Raw genomic sequence first — 17,131 nt, 5'->3', positions numbered from 1 at the left:
CCTGGACCAGTTTGCTCAGAGACGCGGGAGATGCCCCATCCCTGGAACCATTTCGGGTCAGTGTTTGGGGCCCTGAGCAGTGTGCTCTAGTTGCAGATGTCTCTGCTCACTGCAGGGGGTTTGGACTGGATGAGCTTTAAAGGTACCTTCCCACACAAACCTGTCTGGGATTCCGCGATTCGTTAGCTGACCCACCACGCTCTCTGGGCAGGCACAACCACTGGTATCCCAAACTTTTAGAGGGAATCGGGCGCTTAACTGCCCTCCACTGGAGCAATATGAAACGAGTTAAGCACTTCTTTACAGCAGGGACTCTCAGCCAGGCGATGCTAGGAAGAAAAGGCTAAGCTTTTGCCTCTCCACCTGCGTGCTCGTTCCCTTCCTTCCCCCGCCATTACGGCCCTCTCCGAGGCTGGCGAGCGGTGACCCCCGCCCGAGGGTAACCTCGGTAGCACCAGAGGCTGAGTCAGGCCCCTTCGGCTCTTCCGCTAAGAGCAATTGTAGCGGATGTAGGCGAGTCCCACCACCCTGCGGAGAGGGGAGGCCCGGAGGGGCCGAGGAGCGCGGCGCAGACTCCTCACCGCCTGGAAACGAGCAGACCCCGCCGGCCGGCACCGAGCGGGAGAAGAAGCCGTTTGCTACGCCGCTCCGAAACGGCGGCTCGTCCTCAGCTCGCGTACACCGGCTCCTCTTCCCTCACGCCAGGGCAAGGGACCCCGCGCCCAGCCGGCAGCTGCCGAAGAAGGCTCCGCCGGCGCCGCCCACCGGAGCCCGCCGCCACACGCACCAGGTGCAGAGGTCCGGGAGCCGTAACAGCAGCACAGCCTCTACCCGCTTCAAATTCAAACTCTCCTTCCCCATTGGCCGCCCTCCTCACTGTGCCCCGCTGGCTGGTTCTGCCCCCAGCCCGCCACGCCGCGCACCGGGGCATCATGGGAGTTGTAGTTCCTATCATTGCTCCTCTGCCCCCAGGGAGAAATCAGCCACAGAATCGCCTGTCTGGAAAAGACCTTGAGATCATCGAGTCCAACCTAACATCTCCCTGCACACAACTATTACAGCATGCTCCTCATCCAAACAGCTTTTAAACACCTCCAGAGATGAGGACTCCTCCACAGAATGCACTGGGCTGGAAGGGACCCTCAAAGGTCATCTTGTCCAAAGACCCCTGCAGTCAGCAGGGACATCTCCAACTACAGCAGACTGGCCACGGCCACGTTAAGTATGACCTTGAATTTCTCCAAGGATAGGGCCTTCACCACAGCTCTGGGCAACCTGTTCCAGTGTCTCACCACCCTCTGTGAAGAGCTTCCTCCTGATGTCCAACCTAACTCTACCCTGCCCATGATATTACAGGTCCCCATACCAGTTTCAAGTTGTTCTTCAGCACTGGCTTGTGTTCTTTGCCGGCTGACTGAAACCTTTTGGATCACTGCTACTCTTCTCTGATTCTGCTATCTCATTCAAGCTGTACAGACAAAAAGACAAGATGTCTTTGCTGTCCATATGATGGCACTATTAGGACACACTTTTCCCCTTCAGGGTGCTGCAGTTGAGGTTTTGCCTTCACAAGCACAAACTTCTGGATATTTCCAGCATGAATTCCACAAGAGAAAAGAAAAAGAACTTAAAATCTTGCAGGGGACAGACTGAGGAGATGCAGAGGAAAGAACTGCCGAGAGGGAGCATGGAAGGTGGGTGGCACATTAATGGGATTTCAATTGCCTATCAGCTGAGATAACCCAGAGCACCAACAACTGGGATAACGCAAACTGAGGGTGTCTGGATTCAACCAGCATGCCAAGACAAAAAGCCCAAAGCATGAGAAGCATGCCGAGGAGTGTAGGAATCCAAAAGGAATAGCTAACAGAATGTTTAGATGGCCTTCACGTCTATGTGGGAGCCCTGGAGGCTGATAAGTGATGGGACATTTTGTTGTACCTTGAATCATGTGAGACAGGATGGAAGTAGACTTAACGAAACGCTGTATCTTTGAAGCAGATAGGAAAAGCAGTTGGGGAAAAAAACATCTGTTAGAAAAAGACAATGGTAGGTTGTGGGAAAGTGAATTAAACCATGTATGAACTCCTCAGTAAATAGCCACTGGCTTGGCAGATCGAGGCCATCCTGGCCCAGCTGTGGCAGTGGTCACCTCCTGGCAGGCTGATCTGTCAGTTTGTATTTCAGCTCTCCGTGTTGAGACTGGCAGGCCCAGAATCGACATACCACACAATACACTCAGGAATACCACAGAGGAGGGGAAGAGAAGCACCCACAGATGACTGCAGATTGCAGATCAAGGGAGCTCATAAAGCAGTGTGCCCAGAAGCCCAAACAATACAGCAGCAGAGGGAAAGCAGAAAGACAAGATTGTACCAACAGACAGCAACAGATCACACACAGCACAGCAATAAGAGAAATGGAGCAGCTATGGTGTGCCAAACTGCCTTCTGCTGGAAACCATTCAGTTCATTCACAGAATCATAGAATCACAGAATTGTTTGGGTTGGAAAAGCCCTGTAAGGTCATCGAGTCCAACTTTCAACCTGAGACCACCATGGTCATTGAACTATGTCTCCAAGTGCCATGTCCACATGTTTCTTAAACACCTTCAGGGATGGTGACTCCACCACCTCCCCGGACAGCCTGTTCCAATCCCTGACCACTCTTTCAGCAAAGAATTTTTTCCTAATATTTTCCTAATATTGGTCACAGGTATCATGAAACAGTCTTCTAGACAAGCAGGAAAGGATTTTCTCTTTCTCCACATGTGTAGAAAGAAGAGTTAAAGCATAGTCCACAGGAAACCACTTTCAAATGAAAAATGGGAGGAAAGTTGTGCCTCAAGTAATCTCAAGGCTAACAAAATGCTGCAGGAAACAAGGAGATATTTCTGCTCTAGCACACTTAGAGGAGTTGTGTGTACACATTAATATTGTGTCAGAATGGTCATAGGGGTAACATAACGAGAAGTGTTTGCTCAGATTTGGTGTCTAAAGAGAGCTTGCGTTGGTGATTTCAACTTGGCTGTCTGAAGGAAGAGTTGGAAAATCACTGCTTCCTATCCGTGATATGTGGTTTTATCTGATAAGGGTAAGGTGAAGGGAGTGTGAAATTAAATTGAAGAGAGCCAAGTTTGCAGTTGTTCTACATATCTGAGGCCACTGCTAGTAAATACTCCCTACAGCAGCATGGCAAAACTGTTCAAGTGAACTATTGTTCATTTAAACTTCAATAAGGTTCTGCTACTTCCCAAAAGAAGGAATTAACTATGCCAAATCTGGGAATTCACCTCATGCCTTCTCATTCTGAGACTTATTTAGATAACAAAATACCAACATTGCAGAATGTTTGCAGAACTTAACTTGCATTAAAGGGCAACCAGACTGAGGTTGCTTTTTATCTTAACTGTAACAGAGTGTACAAACACAGAGAAGTCTCCCAGGTGCTCCTGTATGTGTTATCTAGTGTGTGCACACTGTGTTTTAGTGCTAGGCCAGAAGGGAACACTCCATTCAAACCCTTGGCTCTTTCTGTTGCAAAAACAACAGTTCTGGCTGCAGCTTGTTTCTGTGGGTCAAGGGCTGTGACCTGGAAAGCAAGCCAAGAGGATACGGGAAAGCTGTTACATACTGGAGCACAAAGCTGGGGCTTTATGGCAACTCCAGCACTGTCAGCACTGTTGCTGCCCTCCTTGTTGGATACAAGTCAAGGGGAGGCAATCAGAGATTGTCCAAAGCTCCCCTTCAGTACCTACCTTCTTCAACTATGTGCTCTACGCAGAAAATTGTGGTCTGGAGAGAATGTAAAACAAGAGAAGACTCAGAAAATCCTCTAAGGTCCAAAATGCCTGACCTTTTGTAGGGAAAAGTTCTTTAAGTCAGCTCTGAAGGCAATGCTCTGTTCTAGGGTGAGCCTGTACATCAATTCATTGATTTATTAAAGTTGCAGAAAAACTCTTCACTCCAGCTGCTGCAGTAACTGAGCTGTAAATATTGTTAAGCATCAGATTCACAGGCAGGGGAGGAAGAAGTACCCTGTGTTTCCTAAAAAATTGTGCAACAGGAGCTATGAACTTTCAGGAAGGCCAAAGACAGGCTTACCGTAACAATTTTTGTGCTGACAGTGGAGTGTGGGGGGGAATTCCCAGTCATGGATATCCTTTCCAGTTTCCTCTTTTGAGGGGTTTGAATTGCTTATAAATCCCCTCTGTGAGTCTGAGAGCACACAAGAAAAGCTCTACTTCCTCTGGCTTTGCCTTTCTGCAGTGGTAAGTGATATTCTGAATTTGTGAGCTCTATGCAGTGGGTTTAGCTGGTGTTTGGGAACAGGACTAATGCTTAGCATATGGGACTTTATACTCGCAGTAAGAGCAGATGGGAATGCTAAAATGCAGGTTTCTCATGTCCATCTGCCTCTCTTGATGTGTCCTTAACTGAGCTTGTGGTTGCACAGAGGGCACCACTGCTTGGGGAGAAGCAGGTTCCCGGACCAGCCATCAGCCCTGGAGCAGCTGCCTAAGCACAGCTACAGGGGTGATGGCTGCTATGTCAGCAGTCTGTCAAAGGTACTCCAGAACTGCTCATCTCTCTCATTGTCTCACAGCTCTGTGTCAGGCTTGAGCTGGGAACCATGAGGCTCTGCATCTGCCTTGTATTGCTGTCCCTTGCTCTGTGTGCAAGTGCTGACATCCTTGATGGGGGACGATTTGTCTGGGATGCGATGGGAGGTAAGCTGCTGTTCCACCCGCCATTTCCTCAGGAACCTCCTGCCCCAGCACAGCTTACTGGCAGTCAGTAGACAGAGACCTCCAATCTGGGAGGTCTGCAGCTCCACATTAGGGATCCTGCTGTTTTCTGCTGCTGGAAGAGAGCCTTGATAAGCCGCTAAAGGCCCTTTCTGTAGGCACCCACCCTGTGCAAAGGCCAATGTGGAGGAATGCCCCTGTGCTACTGCTCCTCAGGCCTTTCAGCTCCTGGCTGAAACGGTACTTCACTGTTTCTGGGATAACTCTTTAAATAAAATCAACATCTTTTCAATTTATCTTTTTTTTTTTTTTTTTTTTTTCAGGGGCATGGGATATGTTCAGAGCATACAGGGACATGCGTGAGGCAAATTTTAAAAATTCTGACAAGTATTTCCATGCTCGTGGGAACTATGATGCTGCCCGAAGAGGACCTGGTGGTGCCTGGGCAGCCAGAGTCATCAGGTAACGGAGCTTATTTGCCTTGTTAAGAGTGAGCAACTGTGAATCTAGTCATCCCACTTGCAGTGGAGTCCTTTTGACTTGTACTCAGCTTTTGACCTAGGACAGTAGAGGGGAAGCAGTTAATGTCTGAACAGCTTGCCTCCGTAGGACATGTGTCTCTCCTCCCACACAGAATCACAGAACAGTTTGGGTTGGAAGAGACCTTAAAGATCATCTATCTCCAACTGCCCTGCCATAGGCAGAGACAGCTTCCACTAGACCAGGTTGCTTGAGGCTGTGTCCAACCGGGCCTTGAACACTTCCAGGGAGGGAGCACCTACAACTTCCTTGGGCAACCTGTTCTGGTTATCTCACCACCTTCACTGTAAAGAATTGAGCACAAGCCTTTCTTCTTGTCCTTCCAAGAAGGTAGATTCCTTACCTCTGCAGTACTGGTGGTAAGGAACTCTCTTTCCTTGACGGTTCACTTCCTGACACAATGGTCCTGAATTACACTGAATGCTTGAAATCTCGAGAAGTCCTGCAGAAGAGCTAGTCTTCCATAAGTAGGGACATCAGCAGAAAGTGCAGTTAAATGCTGGCTGGTTCAGGGGGCCTTTTTTTGTTCTGCTAGTGACGCCCGGGAAAACTGGCAAGGCGGTGTGAGTGGCAGAGGTGCAGAGGACACCCGAGCCGACCAGGAGGCCAACGCGTGGGGCAGAAACGGCGGAGACCCCAACCGCTACAGACCTCCGGGCCTGCCCAGCAAATACTAGCGCCGCCTTTCAGGAGGCCGCACTGCTCCCCACCTAGACCCGCTCTGTGTAGCCCAATAAAGGAATTCTCCACAACACGGCTGCTGGCTTTCCTTCTCGCGCTGGGGTCCTCAAGTCACAGCCACGGCCTGGAGAAGAGCGGGCGGGGGATCCCTATGCGGACATCACGGGGGAGCTGCCCAGGGGCGGGGGTCTCGTTCATACCCTCGGCTGGCCCGGGAGCTTTCCGCGGAGGGAGGGGCGGTGGCTACCGCCGCTACAGACCCGCGCCACCTCTGGGGGCCAACAACAGCCTGCGGTCAGAGTCGGCCGAGGGCTGCTCGCCGCCCCGCTCCGTCAGGGGGTGCTGTGGGCACCGCCCGGGTTCCACTCTGGCCGCCGCCAGCTCTCTGTCGCCGTGGCGGCTGTGGCGGTGGCGGGCCGCTATGGACCGGAACCCCTCGCCGCCGTCCAGCGAGGCGGAGGAGGAGGAGGGGGATGCGGTGGGGAACACGGTGTACAGCAAGCACTGGCTGTTCAGCATCCTCACCCGCCTCATCGAGGTGCGAGCCTGGGGGCGCGGGGGCGCCGTGGCGGAAGAGGCCGGTAGGCCCGGGAGCGGTGAGGCCGGGGCCGGGTGGGACACCGGAGACACTGGTTTCCTAGTTGTGGGGCTGTGTGTGCGTGTGTTTAAACCGTGAATGTGTTCAAACAGGGACTGAAGCGGTCGGTCGGTCGTTGCTATTGTTTTGCCGCGGTTTTCTCGGTCGTGGCTCACATACCTCCTTACCCTCGTGTGCACCCCTGCCCGCTTTTGCTCTCAGGTGATTAGCCCCGAGAAGACGGAGCCCACCGGGAGTCCTGAGCGAAGCCAGACGGAGCTAGACGAAGAGATGGAGAACGACATTTGCAAAGTGTGGGACATGTCGATGGACGAGGTAGGAGCAATGTGCTGGAATTAGGCCTCCGGGGTGGTTCACAACTACAAGCGGCTTCTGCCCGGGATCTTTAGTCAGAATCTTGCTGGAAGTGGGAGAAAGCGCAGAATTAGTTGGGCTTGGTCAGCTTTCTGACTTTGGTGGTATTGATTGTTCTCTGGTTTGGCTGACAGTGTGCTACGAGTCTTTAGGCAGGGCAGGAGTGGGGAACTGGCATCGATCAGGCTCATTGTGAAGGCTGTTTTTCAAGATGAGCAAGTACCTCCTGTGCGCTCTAGAACCCCGCACTAGTTTCCAAAAGCATCCTTCTATTGCATCCTAGCTGCTGGGCTCCATGCTGCTGTCTTGAGGTTGAAATGCAGAACTGTGTGTGAATGTAAAAGAGACAAGGTGGTGTGCCCGACCTTCCCTCTAGGTGTCTGATGGATCCTGCAGTGCTGTTATGTGTCCTTTACTTCTAAACAAAGAATTAATCTAATTAATGTGTTTTAATATGGTAAAATGAGATTTTTGTATGATCTGATCGAGTGCTAATGGTAATCCTTTCCCTTGTTGTATGGCTGATGTCACTATCTCTAAACACAACATATGCTGAGTTCTGACTAAGTGTCTCTAACTTTCTGTTGAGGTAGAGCAAAAGAAACTAAGTGTGACTTTTTGATTCATTGTATGGCAAATCACTGTGCTGATCTTCTCTTACTGAAAGTAAGGATTATGGGTACTAACTGATCTCTTGCAGTGAGTTTGACATGTCTTTGATCCAGTCCTTGTGCTGTGAGAAAACGTTTGATTTTTCATTTGGAAATTGTAGAAATCCATTTACTTTTCCATTCACTTTCTCCACAGGATGTTGCTTTATTTCTTCAGGAGTTCAACGCCCCTGATATATTCATGGGAGTTTTTGCCAAGTCAAAATGCCCTCGTCTTACTGTAAGTATGGACCATCAAAAAGTTGTCCCATATTAATAGCAGTAGTAGATAGCTCTGTCCAGGCGTTTGCACATATACCTGTCCTCCTCCCATTACATGTTTGAGTATGTTAGGGGACCAAGGAGAAAACACAAAATGGTTCCTGAAGTTCATGGAGGACTCTTTCCTATGGGAGGAACAGGGAAAGGGTGTGAGGAGGAAGGAGAATGTTAGGGGTTGTAAGAGGCCTCCAGAGATCGAGTAACAACCCCCCTGGCAAAGCAGGATCACCTAGAGCAGGCCACACAAGGAATGCATCCAGGCAGGTTTTGAACGTCTCCAGAGAAGGAGACTCCGCAACCTCTCTGGGCAATCTGCTCCAGTGTTCTCTTACCCTCACCATAAAGAAGTGTCTCCTCATGTTGAGATGGAACCTCCTGTGTTCTAGCTTGTAGACACTGTTCCTTGCCTTATCGCTTGGCACCACTGAAAAGAGACCATCGCCTTCATCCTGACATTCACCCATGAGCTATTTATAGATGTTGATAAGATCCCTTCTCAGCCTTCTCTTCTCAAGCCTAGATGGTGATACTGTTGTTCTTAGACTTTTTGTTGCTTTAATAACAGAGATGCCAGATTAGCTTCAGAAGAGTTTACCTAGAATATGCAAGCCAAGTCGATTTCAAGATATATTTGCTTTTATGAAACACCTCAACACCTCCCTGTCTGAACAGTACCTGGTCACGAGTGTATTTTAGGCTATTAGAAAAAAATCTGTATCTCTGTCTTGGAACAGTGGGTCATAAGAACTTGGAAATCAAACTTGAAAACGTCTTTGAACGTTTCTTACATTTGTCCTGTGCCTGTGGAAATAAAACCATGAACCACATCGCAGTTGCTTCGTTATACTGTGTTTTGACTTTTCAGGAAATCTGTGTGGGAATATTAGGAAATATGGCCTGTTTCCAAGACATATGCATGTCCCTCAGTAAAGATGAGAATCTTGGGTAAGTATATATGTGCTTTATATATGCATGAGTACTGCTTTTCTGGACTCATAGTCATGAAATAAATGTTACAGAAGGGATTAAGATTGCCTGCCACGTCTTATCTTCATTCACACCTTTTTGACTGACCATAATTTTGTGGGAAGTGTTCAGTGAACAAAAAAAAATGATACAGACCACTCTCTTTCTGGTTTAATCACCAGTCAAAGACTTGAATCTTTAATTTCTAATTTTGGCACTCTTGCAACACTGCAAATGAATGCACAGTCAGGAGAAGCTGGCTTTGATCTCGGAACATGGTTACAGCTATGAAATGAACTTTTCATAACCTTTTAAAAAATAAAGATAGATTTTATTAACTTTTGTCTTGTATTTGCTTCTTACAGGCAAGTGCTCTTGCAACGTTTGTGCGATTCAGACTCCCCAACTCTTCTGGAAACAAGCAGGTAGGACATCTTGGAAATTAATACACCATTAGTGTAGTTCTGCTGTGTTTCTGGGAAGAAAACTGACAAATGGGCTCACTATTTTACGTCCCTTCCTCCTAACCTTTCATCATGTCCATCTTGTTCTGGAATCGATTTGCTGTGAGCTAGATTTCTATTTCTGTCGCATCATGCTCAGTGTTTTGGATTTACATTTGTACAGCTAAAACGTATGAATTGGCTTCTGATTTGTTTAAATGGGCAATTCTTGCCTAGGTTGTTGTTAACTTGCCTCTCCCAGCCTGAGGTGGCCAATGTCTGGGTGGAGAGAATCCGAGAAAACCCTTCTGTGTACGACTGTGTTTGCTTTATCATGTCCAGCTCTACAAATGGTAAGTTGCCAGAACAAGATGGGAATTAGTGATCGCTCTTTAGTGATCTTTTATACGTTAGCATTTTGTGAGCTACGTTTTGCTCTTTGTTTTTAGCCTTCTTGAAATTTGTATATTCTCTCATGCAGTTGAATTGCTGGTAAAAGTGGGTGAAGTGGTGGACAAACTTTTTGATCTAGATGAAGAGCTAATGTTAAACTGGATTAAAAATGGCAGTTGTCGGTCTGTGGGACCATCTGTAGATGATTCCCCTGAAGAACTTCCAGATTTTAAGATTGTGCCTTGTATACTTGAAGCAGCCAAACAAGTCCGGTATGTCACATTTTTTTCAGTTTCATGGCTGGGCAGACTCCTAACTTTGTTAAGGCCTGTGAGTGAGCATCTTGATTTCAGTGGGAGCTGCATAGAGTGACAGATCACTAGAATGTATTGTCCTCTGCTTCAGTTTTGAAATGAGTGGGTTTGTTTGGAAAGAGAATGGCAGTGATTGCTGATAGTCTTCTGTGTGTCTGAAGCACACACACTAGAAACTCAGCAGTCAGGTGTGTAATTTATTTTCTGTTTGTTCTGTATAGATCAGATAATCCGGAAGGACTTGATGTTTATATGCATATTTTGCAGCTCCTGACCACAGTGGATGAGGGTATTCAGGCTATTGGTAAGACGCTTGAATTGCTACATATGGTGGGGCCAAGATGAGCAGATATTCAATGAGGAAAGAAAGTAATTCATATACCTGGATTAAATTTGCTGACTTGGTGGGTTCTCTTGCTTTCTCAAGTGCAGGCTCCTGATGGAGGAAAAGAGACTTGGAGTTTGCTTTATGACCTTGTTTGCCATGAGCTCTGCCAGACGGACGATCCACCGATCATTGTGCAGGAGCAGAAGACTGTGTTGGCTTCTATTTTGTCTGTGCTGTCTGCTATGTTTGCTTCCCAGACAGAACAAGAATACACCAAGATGAGGAAAAGCAAGTTGTGATTTTTTTGTCTATTATCCTTTTTTTTTTTTTTTTTTTTAGAAAAAAGTTGTTTTCAGAATTGCCTTTATGTATGTGGGAGGAAAGATGGTTAATGTATTACTGTTTACTAGAGATAGAATCATAGAATCAGTCAGGGTTGGAAGGGACCACAAGGATCATCTAGTTCCAAGCCCCCTGCCATGGGCAGGGACACCTCACACTAGATCAGGCTGTCCAGAGCCTCATCCAGCCTGGCCTTAAACACCTCCAGGGATGGGGCCCCAACCACCTCCCTGGACAACCCATTCAAGGCTCTCACCACTCTCATGGTGAAGAACTTCTTCCTCACGTCCAGCCTGAATCTCCCCACTTCCAGCTTTATTCCATTCCCCCTAGTCCTATCACTACCTGATAGCCTAAAAAGTCCCTCCCCAGCTTTCTTGTAGGCCCCCTTCAGATATTGAAAAGCCACAATAAGGTCACCTCAGAGACCAGAACACAGAATTCAGTTAACATGTTTGAATGCAGCAAGTCCCTTTAGTGGTGACTCCAAAAATCACAGCTAGCTCAAAGTTCAGTTCCTGGCTAATTTCGAAGGGTTACAGTAAAAGAATCTACAGATTCGATCTTCTCCATTGAGTACATTAATGAAAATTGCAGAGCTCATCTATGCTTTAAGAGGTAATATTTTTTTGGTGGAGGGAGATTCTGCACTTACTTAGATCCATCTTTATCACTTGTTACTTTTCAATTCATTGACAAGTATTTAGAGTTACAAATCTTTCTCAAGAATATGAGTCTCTACAACAGAGAAAGGTTGTGGCAGTTTGATTTACCAGGTGGGATGATCTAGATGTGAATTTAACACACTAGTCTCTCCTGAGTTACTTACAGAAATGTTTTCCTTCTTGTATTCCTTACCACTGGTATATACTTTTTGTAGATACAGGTTGCAGAAAAATAGCTTGGGTTTCCAACTACATTTCAACTCGCTTCTTTAAAACAGTCCTTGCCAAAACACTGCCAGAATGCACATTCCTATAGCTTTTGTATAAGATCTTGTGGTATGTTTCAAAATTCTAATGCCTTGAAGGGAGGGGGAAATTTTTTCAGTGTTAAACTTCCATTTCCTTTGTAAATTTCCATTACTTTATTTTAGATATGCCTCTGATTGGGAGCTTGATTCGTATCTTGCAATACATGGAGGGCTGTGGGAAGAGATCTCTTGATAACTCAAAGGAGTCTGAACAAGAAGAGACTGGAAGGGCTGATATAAATGAGGAGGATTTCCATTTAAAAATTTTGAAGGATATTTGCTGTGAATTACTTTCCAATATGCTTCAAGAACTGACCAAGGTAAACTAAATTCTAAGGTGGTTTCCTGCAGGATGGGTAAGAAAAAAATTATGAATGTGTGCATTTTTCTGTGGAAGTGAAGTTGCAAAGTGGAAATTCATTAGAGTCGATCAGAAAGTGAGTGGCAATATGCATGTTCCCTGCCAGTGACACAGATTGTCTGTGTGGTCTGCCTTCAGGGCCAAGATTCTGTGTGGTAAATTCTCTAGGTGTATGTCACCATTTCTTCTGAATGAAAGCAAATTTATTTAAGAAAAGGGAAGAATATCAATATATGAACTTCTTAGCTGGGCTTTTTTCTTGTGGCAGTACTTGGATTAAGAGACTTGGAGTGTGTGAGCTTTTACCCCTTACTCTATTGGCTATGCCTGGTGCTCTCTGACAACTGTAGTTCTGACGAGTTTACTAATTTTTGAGAACAGAGCACATACTGTAGACACTGTGTGCACAGTTTTGAGTTTGTTCTTCTGAAAAAACAGTAGTTCTCATTTTATTTTCCAGGAGAATACATTGGAAGGACTACACCAGGGGCATTTAAACGAGCAGACATGTTCCTGTGCATTTCAGAACCTCTTACCATTGTATTTTGCATCGGTGAGTATATGAAAAGGCCTCTAATCTCCTTTAGGAATTACTACTTGGGTGGCAAGACCTTTCAGAATCAGCTGCAGATGCAGGACACAATTGCTCAAACGCAGGTTTATGCCATTCTAGGCAGTCTTACCCTCTGTGTCTCTTCTGGCTTACTTCAGCCACAGTTTTGCTTAGATCATCAGCTGATACAAGTGTCAAACTGTACTGAAATGGATGGGTGTCTGCAAATTTAGGCTAGCTAAAAATTGTTTTGCCAATTTTTATAGGAAACTGTTTTAAATATATTCATAGGGAGCTTTTCTTTGTGTATTTATAAACAATAAAGTAACAATTTGGGGGAGATGATAATATTTCAAAATTTAGCCCAACTGAAATTGTGGGTTTGGGGGGAAGGTGGCTACTGCTGGCTGCTGTTGGTAGGAAGGTTCAGAAACAGAAAGACCCTCTATTTCAAGTATAAGAATTTTGTATCGCATTTTATTGTGTGTGTGCAATTTATTTCCAGGTGGAGAGTTTCCTTGAAGTTCTGCGTGAGGCTGACCGGGCACTGGCTGACAATCTGGAGAAGCGTTTCCCAAGCCTGAAGGTTCACACCTAAGAGTGCACATAAAATATTTTCCTTCTTTGGATTGAAGAGTTTTGACCTTTTCATTACAGTGTTTCAGAAATCAAGTTTTCAGTAAATACAGGAGAATGAAGCAACCTCCTTACCAAAAGGTGGCTTTTAAGAAATGTGCGAGGTAGCCCTGGTTAACTTGGTGTTAATCTAGCCTGCAGGGGGAGGGAAATTACTGTAAATTTAGTCCTGCATCTTCCATCCTGTTTGCTCTGTTGATGAGAAATTGTTCGTTTGCAATTGCTCTTCTGCAGCTGTTCTACATTTCTTTTAATAACTCTTGATTCTGTGCTTTTCAGCTTCCGTTGAAACAGTGAAGTGACTGAAATGCACTGAGTAGTTTTGTAGCATGATGCTGGTTTCTTTCAATTTGCTGTTGGGAAAAATAAGGATTTAACATAGGAAATCTCAGATGTCCTCTGCCTACAGACCTTCAAGCACCTGAGAAAGACAGAGTTCAGTTACAGAGAGTTGTTTGGAACTTTTTCCCTTTTGTTTTTTTTTTTCCTTTTAGATCATATTGGTACCTTGAGCAGGTGTTGTAGCAGAAAGGTTTCATTTTATTCCTTTAAAATCTGCACGCTTCCTACACTGAAGTCTCTTCCACACTGCAGCTCTCAGTAGTGGTGTCTGGGTCCTGTGCATTTTAAAGATTTTAGAGTGTGTTTATACCAGTGGTCTATGCTGCAGCTTCCAACATTGCAGCCAGTTATCCAGAGTTAGAGTTGTAGGGCAGGTTTGGATTTAATCTGTAGTTTACTTGCAAAATTTCTACTCTTTTAAAAACAGTCTGTACTTCAGTTTAGGAGTGTAATATGTATCAGACAGATCTTTCCTCATTCACGTGTCTTATGAGTTATCTGTGAATGACATGAGAAATGCCACACTAGCTTTGGTTTTTCAGGGGAATTTAAGGTGTTAGGTCACTTGCTGTAAATTCAGTCCACAGTCTTCTGAAAAATCCCACTTTTAATCAACGTTATGTTTTAACTGCACTATATTTTTAGATCCCATGCTTGCATGCAGTGCAGCTGGCATCGTCTGAGAAGACAGTATAACAACATGTCAGTTTCACAGTTCCTTTAAATGAGAGTGAAAACAATTGGTCTTTATTAGGTTTGAGATGTAAAAGAAAATGGGAACCAGAGCATAGTGAGTAACTTAGTACCATGTAGACACATTCCCTGGCTTTCCAGGTTTTTGTAGACTAAGTATCATGCTGGGCTCATCTTTTGCTTGCCCTGGGTTGCCTACGTTGTCAAATACAGTGTGTGTATATGTATATAGCCTTTTCAGCTAAACTTCCAGTTTTCAACAATAGTGCAATTGAATCAATCCCTTGAGCTGCCAGCAATGTCTTAGCTGTCAGCAGAGGGTTTAGAGTTACAAATACCTGACTCATGTCACCAAAAACAATTGCCATGGTTTCTATCAATTTTTGTATGCAGTGTTTATTGGAGGAAACTGGTAACTGTGAATAGGATGACAGCATTTTTCATACTACTTTGACAGTTTTGGGGTATTTTCTTAAATCCACAGATTTGTAATAAAATTTCGTTTTTTAAAAAAAACTGTATGCTTTCCTTTATGTGTCAATTAAATTTGTTTTCTGAGCCAGTGGAAATGTCTGTTACTCTCAAATATGTTATTTGTAAGAGGAAAATGGAATCTCTTCATAATGTCAGTATCTTGTAAAATATGTTGTCCTTTGTGGGATCTCTTGCTTTCTTTGCTTAGTCGTTTTTATGGTCTGGAAGTCTGTCTCTCTCATCTGTCTGTCATTAACTTTTTTTGAGCTGAAGTTTGTCCCCAGGTGTAACATAAGTATCTTTTTGATAGTCCACCATATTTAGGATTTATTTCTGGTTTGTGTCTCTTGAAACTTCTTGTAGCTGTTGAAATGTTTGGGTAGTTGTTTAATGTATTGTACAGACAAGCAGAGACAAGATCTGTTGGTTTGCTTTGTTCTGTCTTTTTGACACACAAATATCCAGTATTGGTTGATTAATTGTTGAATGTTATTATTAATGACAATGAGTAGATGAGATACGTAATTTCCCTGACAAAAGTTGCTGCTTAAGTGGAATACCAGAAGTCTGTCATGTGGTAGAAAAAATGGCTGGTGTTGGTAAGTGGGAAAAAACTGGCTCACATCCCCCTTCTCTTCTGCAACAGAGGAAGCTGTAGAAACATGTCCATCAGCCTTGCTTCAGCAGAATGATGATTCAAGTGTTCTGTGAGTCTTTATATAAACATGGTGAAATGGAGCCTGGATTCCCCCTTTTTCTCACCAAACAGCTGCTCTTATGCAGTCTGTGCTGTGGAGGTGGGCTAGCACTATCTTTAAGGAGCAGGAGGCTGGTTCCAGACTGAATACAAGGTAAATGTGGCATGGTTTTGGCTTCAGATGTGAAAGAAACTGCGGTAGCAGGTGAATGATGCGCTTCGAAATGGGATGCCTGCATTTCATCCTCTCGCCAGCAGGGATCGCCCTAGCCTTGCTTCCTGAACAGCCTATGTCTGGTCTTTTTTGGCTAGCAGTGGGTTTTTTTTCCAGGGGAAGTGTTTGCTTTTATAGTGCATTTTTGTTCAGTTCCCTCTCCTGGCTATGCCTTGACACCGACTGGCAAGGCAGATCTCTCGGGGCTAGTTGATCTGTACAAGCAGGTGAGCAGCTTGCTTCCAAGGATCTGATTACCTCCATGACATCCTCCTTTGGGGAGAAATGAGAAGCACTTGTTACTGCTTTGTGCAGAGCTCTGACCAAAACGTGGGTGTCTGAAGCACTGAACTGAAGAAACTGAAGCACAGTCCTGCTTGGACAGAGCTGGATGTCAACTGTGCTATGAGAACCCTAGAAGACTAATGTAGAAATCAGACTGGAAGGCCTTATTTTAAATTAGGCTTCATAGATCCAGGGAATAATTTCATGCAAAGATAGGATTTTAACATTATTCTCACATTTTATGTATGTTTGGCATTTTTATCCCACAGTAACTTTTTCTAGTGGGACTAAGCACCATAAACCCAAAGAAATTTGATGTATGGGAGAAAATACAATGATAGTAGAATGCTTCATCTGATCCGGTGACAGTAGGTGAAGGTTGTTGCTGCTGCTGATACCCTGATGCTCAATATTCATGTCACAAACTGGTCCTTTCTGGTAGACTAAACCATGACACCTAATAACCTAAGTTATTTTCTAGGCTTCTCCATACACAGATCGCTCTGCTTTCTTCATTTTCTGTCATTACTCTTTTAGTTTAAATTTTCTTGTAACTGCTACAGTTACTCCTTTTTCCGTAAGATATGTTGCTAGGGTTGACCTCTTGCTGTAACTAAGCTGAATGCAAAACCAAGCAAAAAGTAACAATCTTCATTTGTAAGCCAACCATCTTCATAGTTTATTATACCGGTATGAAGAGAGATGGATTTATTACTGTGGGTTTGTTTGGTTTGAAAATCTGTGCTCTTTGCCACTAGCCGTATTTTGTTTTTACTGAGAGTTACAAAAGCAGCACTATCTCTATTACCATTTTCACTCAATAATTTGCATTTGTCTCTAGAGCAGAATCTCCTGCTCGCAGCAATTCCTTAGCATTTCTTTTCCCCTTAGAAATAATCATCCCTTTTTTTCCCTTTTTAATGCTTGTTGTTAACTTTTTTCCCTAGATGATGATGAAATCCACATGCTCTGCCAAACTCAACAAGAAAGAACCTGCTACACCTGGGGCAAGGATCAGTCTGCTGTAATATTCTCAGTTTCTCAAAAATCCTTCATGTGAAGGCAACCAAAAGCAGCAAGCAGCTGTGCATTTGGTCCCCAGTCACAGCCATGTGCATCAGTCATGAGGCCTTCAGCCTGAGCTGACAAGGCGTGTGCTAAGTGAACCTGACATCACAAGGCTGGTAAAACAAACCAGGTTGGTCATTTCCAACAGCTATCAACAGAGGTTTTGCAGTGGGAAACACTGTCTCTATTCCACCTCT

At 45.0% G+C, this 17,131-nt stretch overlaps 2 protein-coding genes across 2 annotated transcripts; both read left to right on the top strand.

Annotated features, from left to right (window-relative positions):
- Positions 1-4,243: 4,243 nt before the first annotated feature.
- LOC128974056 (serum amyloid A protein) lies at positions 4,244-5,964 on the top strand. Its single transcript, XM_054390569.1, has 4 exons — positions 4,244-4,270; positions 4,606-4,729; positions 5,071-5,209; positions 5,823-5,964. The coding sequence occupies exons 2-4, from the start codon at positions 4,633-4,635 to the stop codon at positions 5,962-5,964; spliced, it is 378 nt and encodes a 125-aa protein (XP_054246544.1). The 5' UTR covers positions 4,244-4,270; positions 4,606-4,632.
- A 425-nt stretch (positions 5,965-6,389) lies between these two features.
- SAAL1 (serum amyloid A like 1) lies at positions 6,390-13,266 on the top strand. Its single transcript, XM_054390388.1, has 12 exons — positions 6,390-6,506; positions 6,768-6,881; positions 7,728-7,811; positions 8,718-8,797; positions 9,184-9,243; positions 9,499-9,614; positions 9,743-9,926; positions 10,190-10,272; positions 10,396-10,584; positions 11,732-11,931; positions 12,433-12,525; positions 13,031-13,266. Exons 1-12 carry the CDS (start codon positions 6,390-6,392, stop codon positions 13,121-13,123), a joined length of 1,413 nt encoding a protein of 470 aa, XP_054246363.1. The 3' UTR covers positions 13,124-13,266.
- Positions 13,267-17,131: the final 3,865 nt, after the last annotated feature.

This window comes from Indicator indicator, chromosome 21 (genome assembly GCF_027791375.1).
Source record: "Indicator indicator isolate 239-I01 chromosome 21, UM_Iind_1.1, whole genome shotgun sequence".
Classification (NCBI taxonomy): Eukaryota; Metazoa; Chordata; class Aves; order Piciformes; family Indicatoridae; genus Indicator; species Indicator indicator.
Note: the sequence above shows the minus strand (reverse complement) of the source record. Positions and strands in the feature narration are given on the sequence as shown.

Coding starts and splice junctions, on each gene's coding strand:
- LOC128974056 (XM_054390569.1), top strand. CDS start 4,633: ATGAGGCTCTGCATCTGCCTTGTATTGCTGTCCCTTGCTCTGTGTGCA. Junction 4,730..5,070: donor TGTCTGGGATGCGATGGGAG/GTAAGCTGCTGT, acceptor TTTTTTTTTCAG/GGGCATGGGATATGTTCAGA. Junction 5,210..5,822: donor TGGGCAGCCAGAGTCATCAG/GTAACGGAGCTT, acceptor TTGTTCTGCTAG/TGACGCCCGGGAAAACTGGC.
- SAAL1 (XM_054390388.1), top strand. CDS start 6,390: ATGGACCGGAACCCCTCGCCGCCGTCCAGCGAGGCGGAGGAGGAGGAG. Junction 10,585..11,731: donor ATACACCAAGATGAGGAAAA/GCAAGTTGTGAT, acceptor ATTACTTTATTT/TAGATATGCCTCTGATTGGG. Junction 11,932..12,432: donor TGCTTCAAGAACTGACCAAG/GTAAACTAAATT, acceptor TTTATTTTCCAG/GAGAATACATTGGAAGGACT.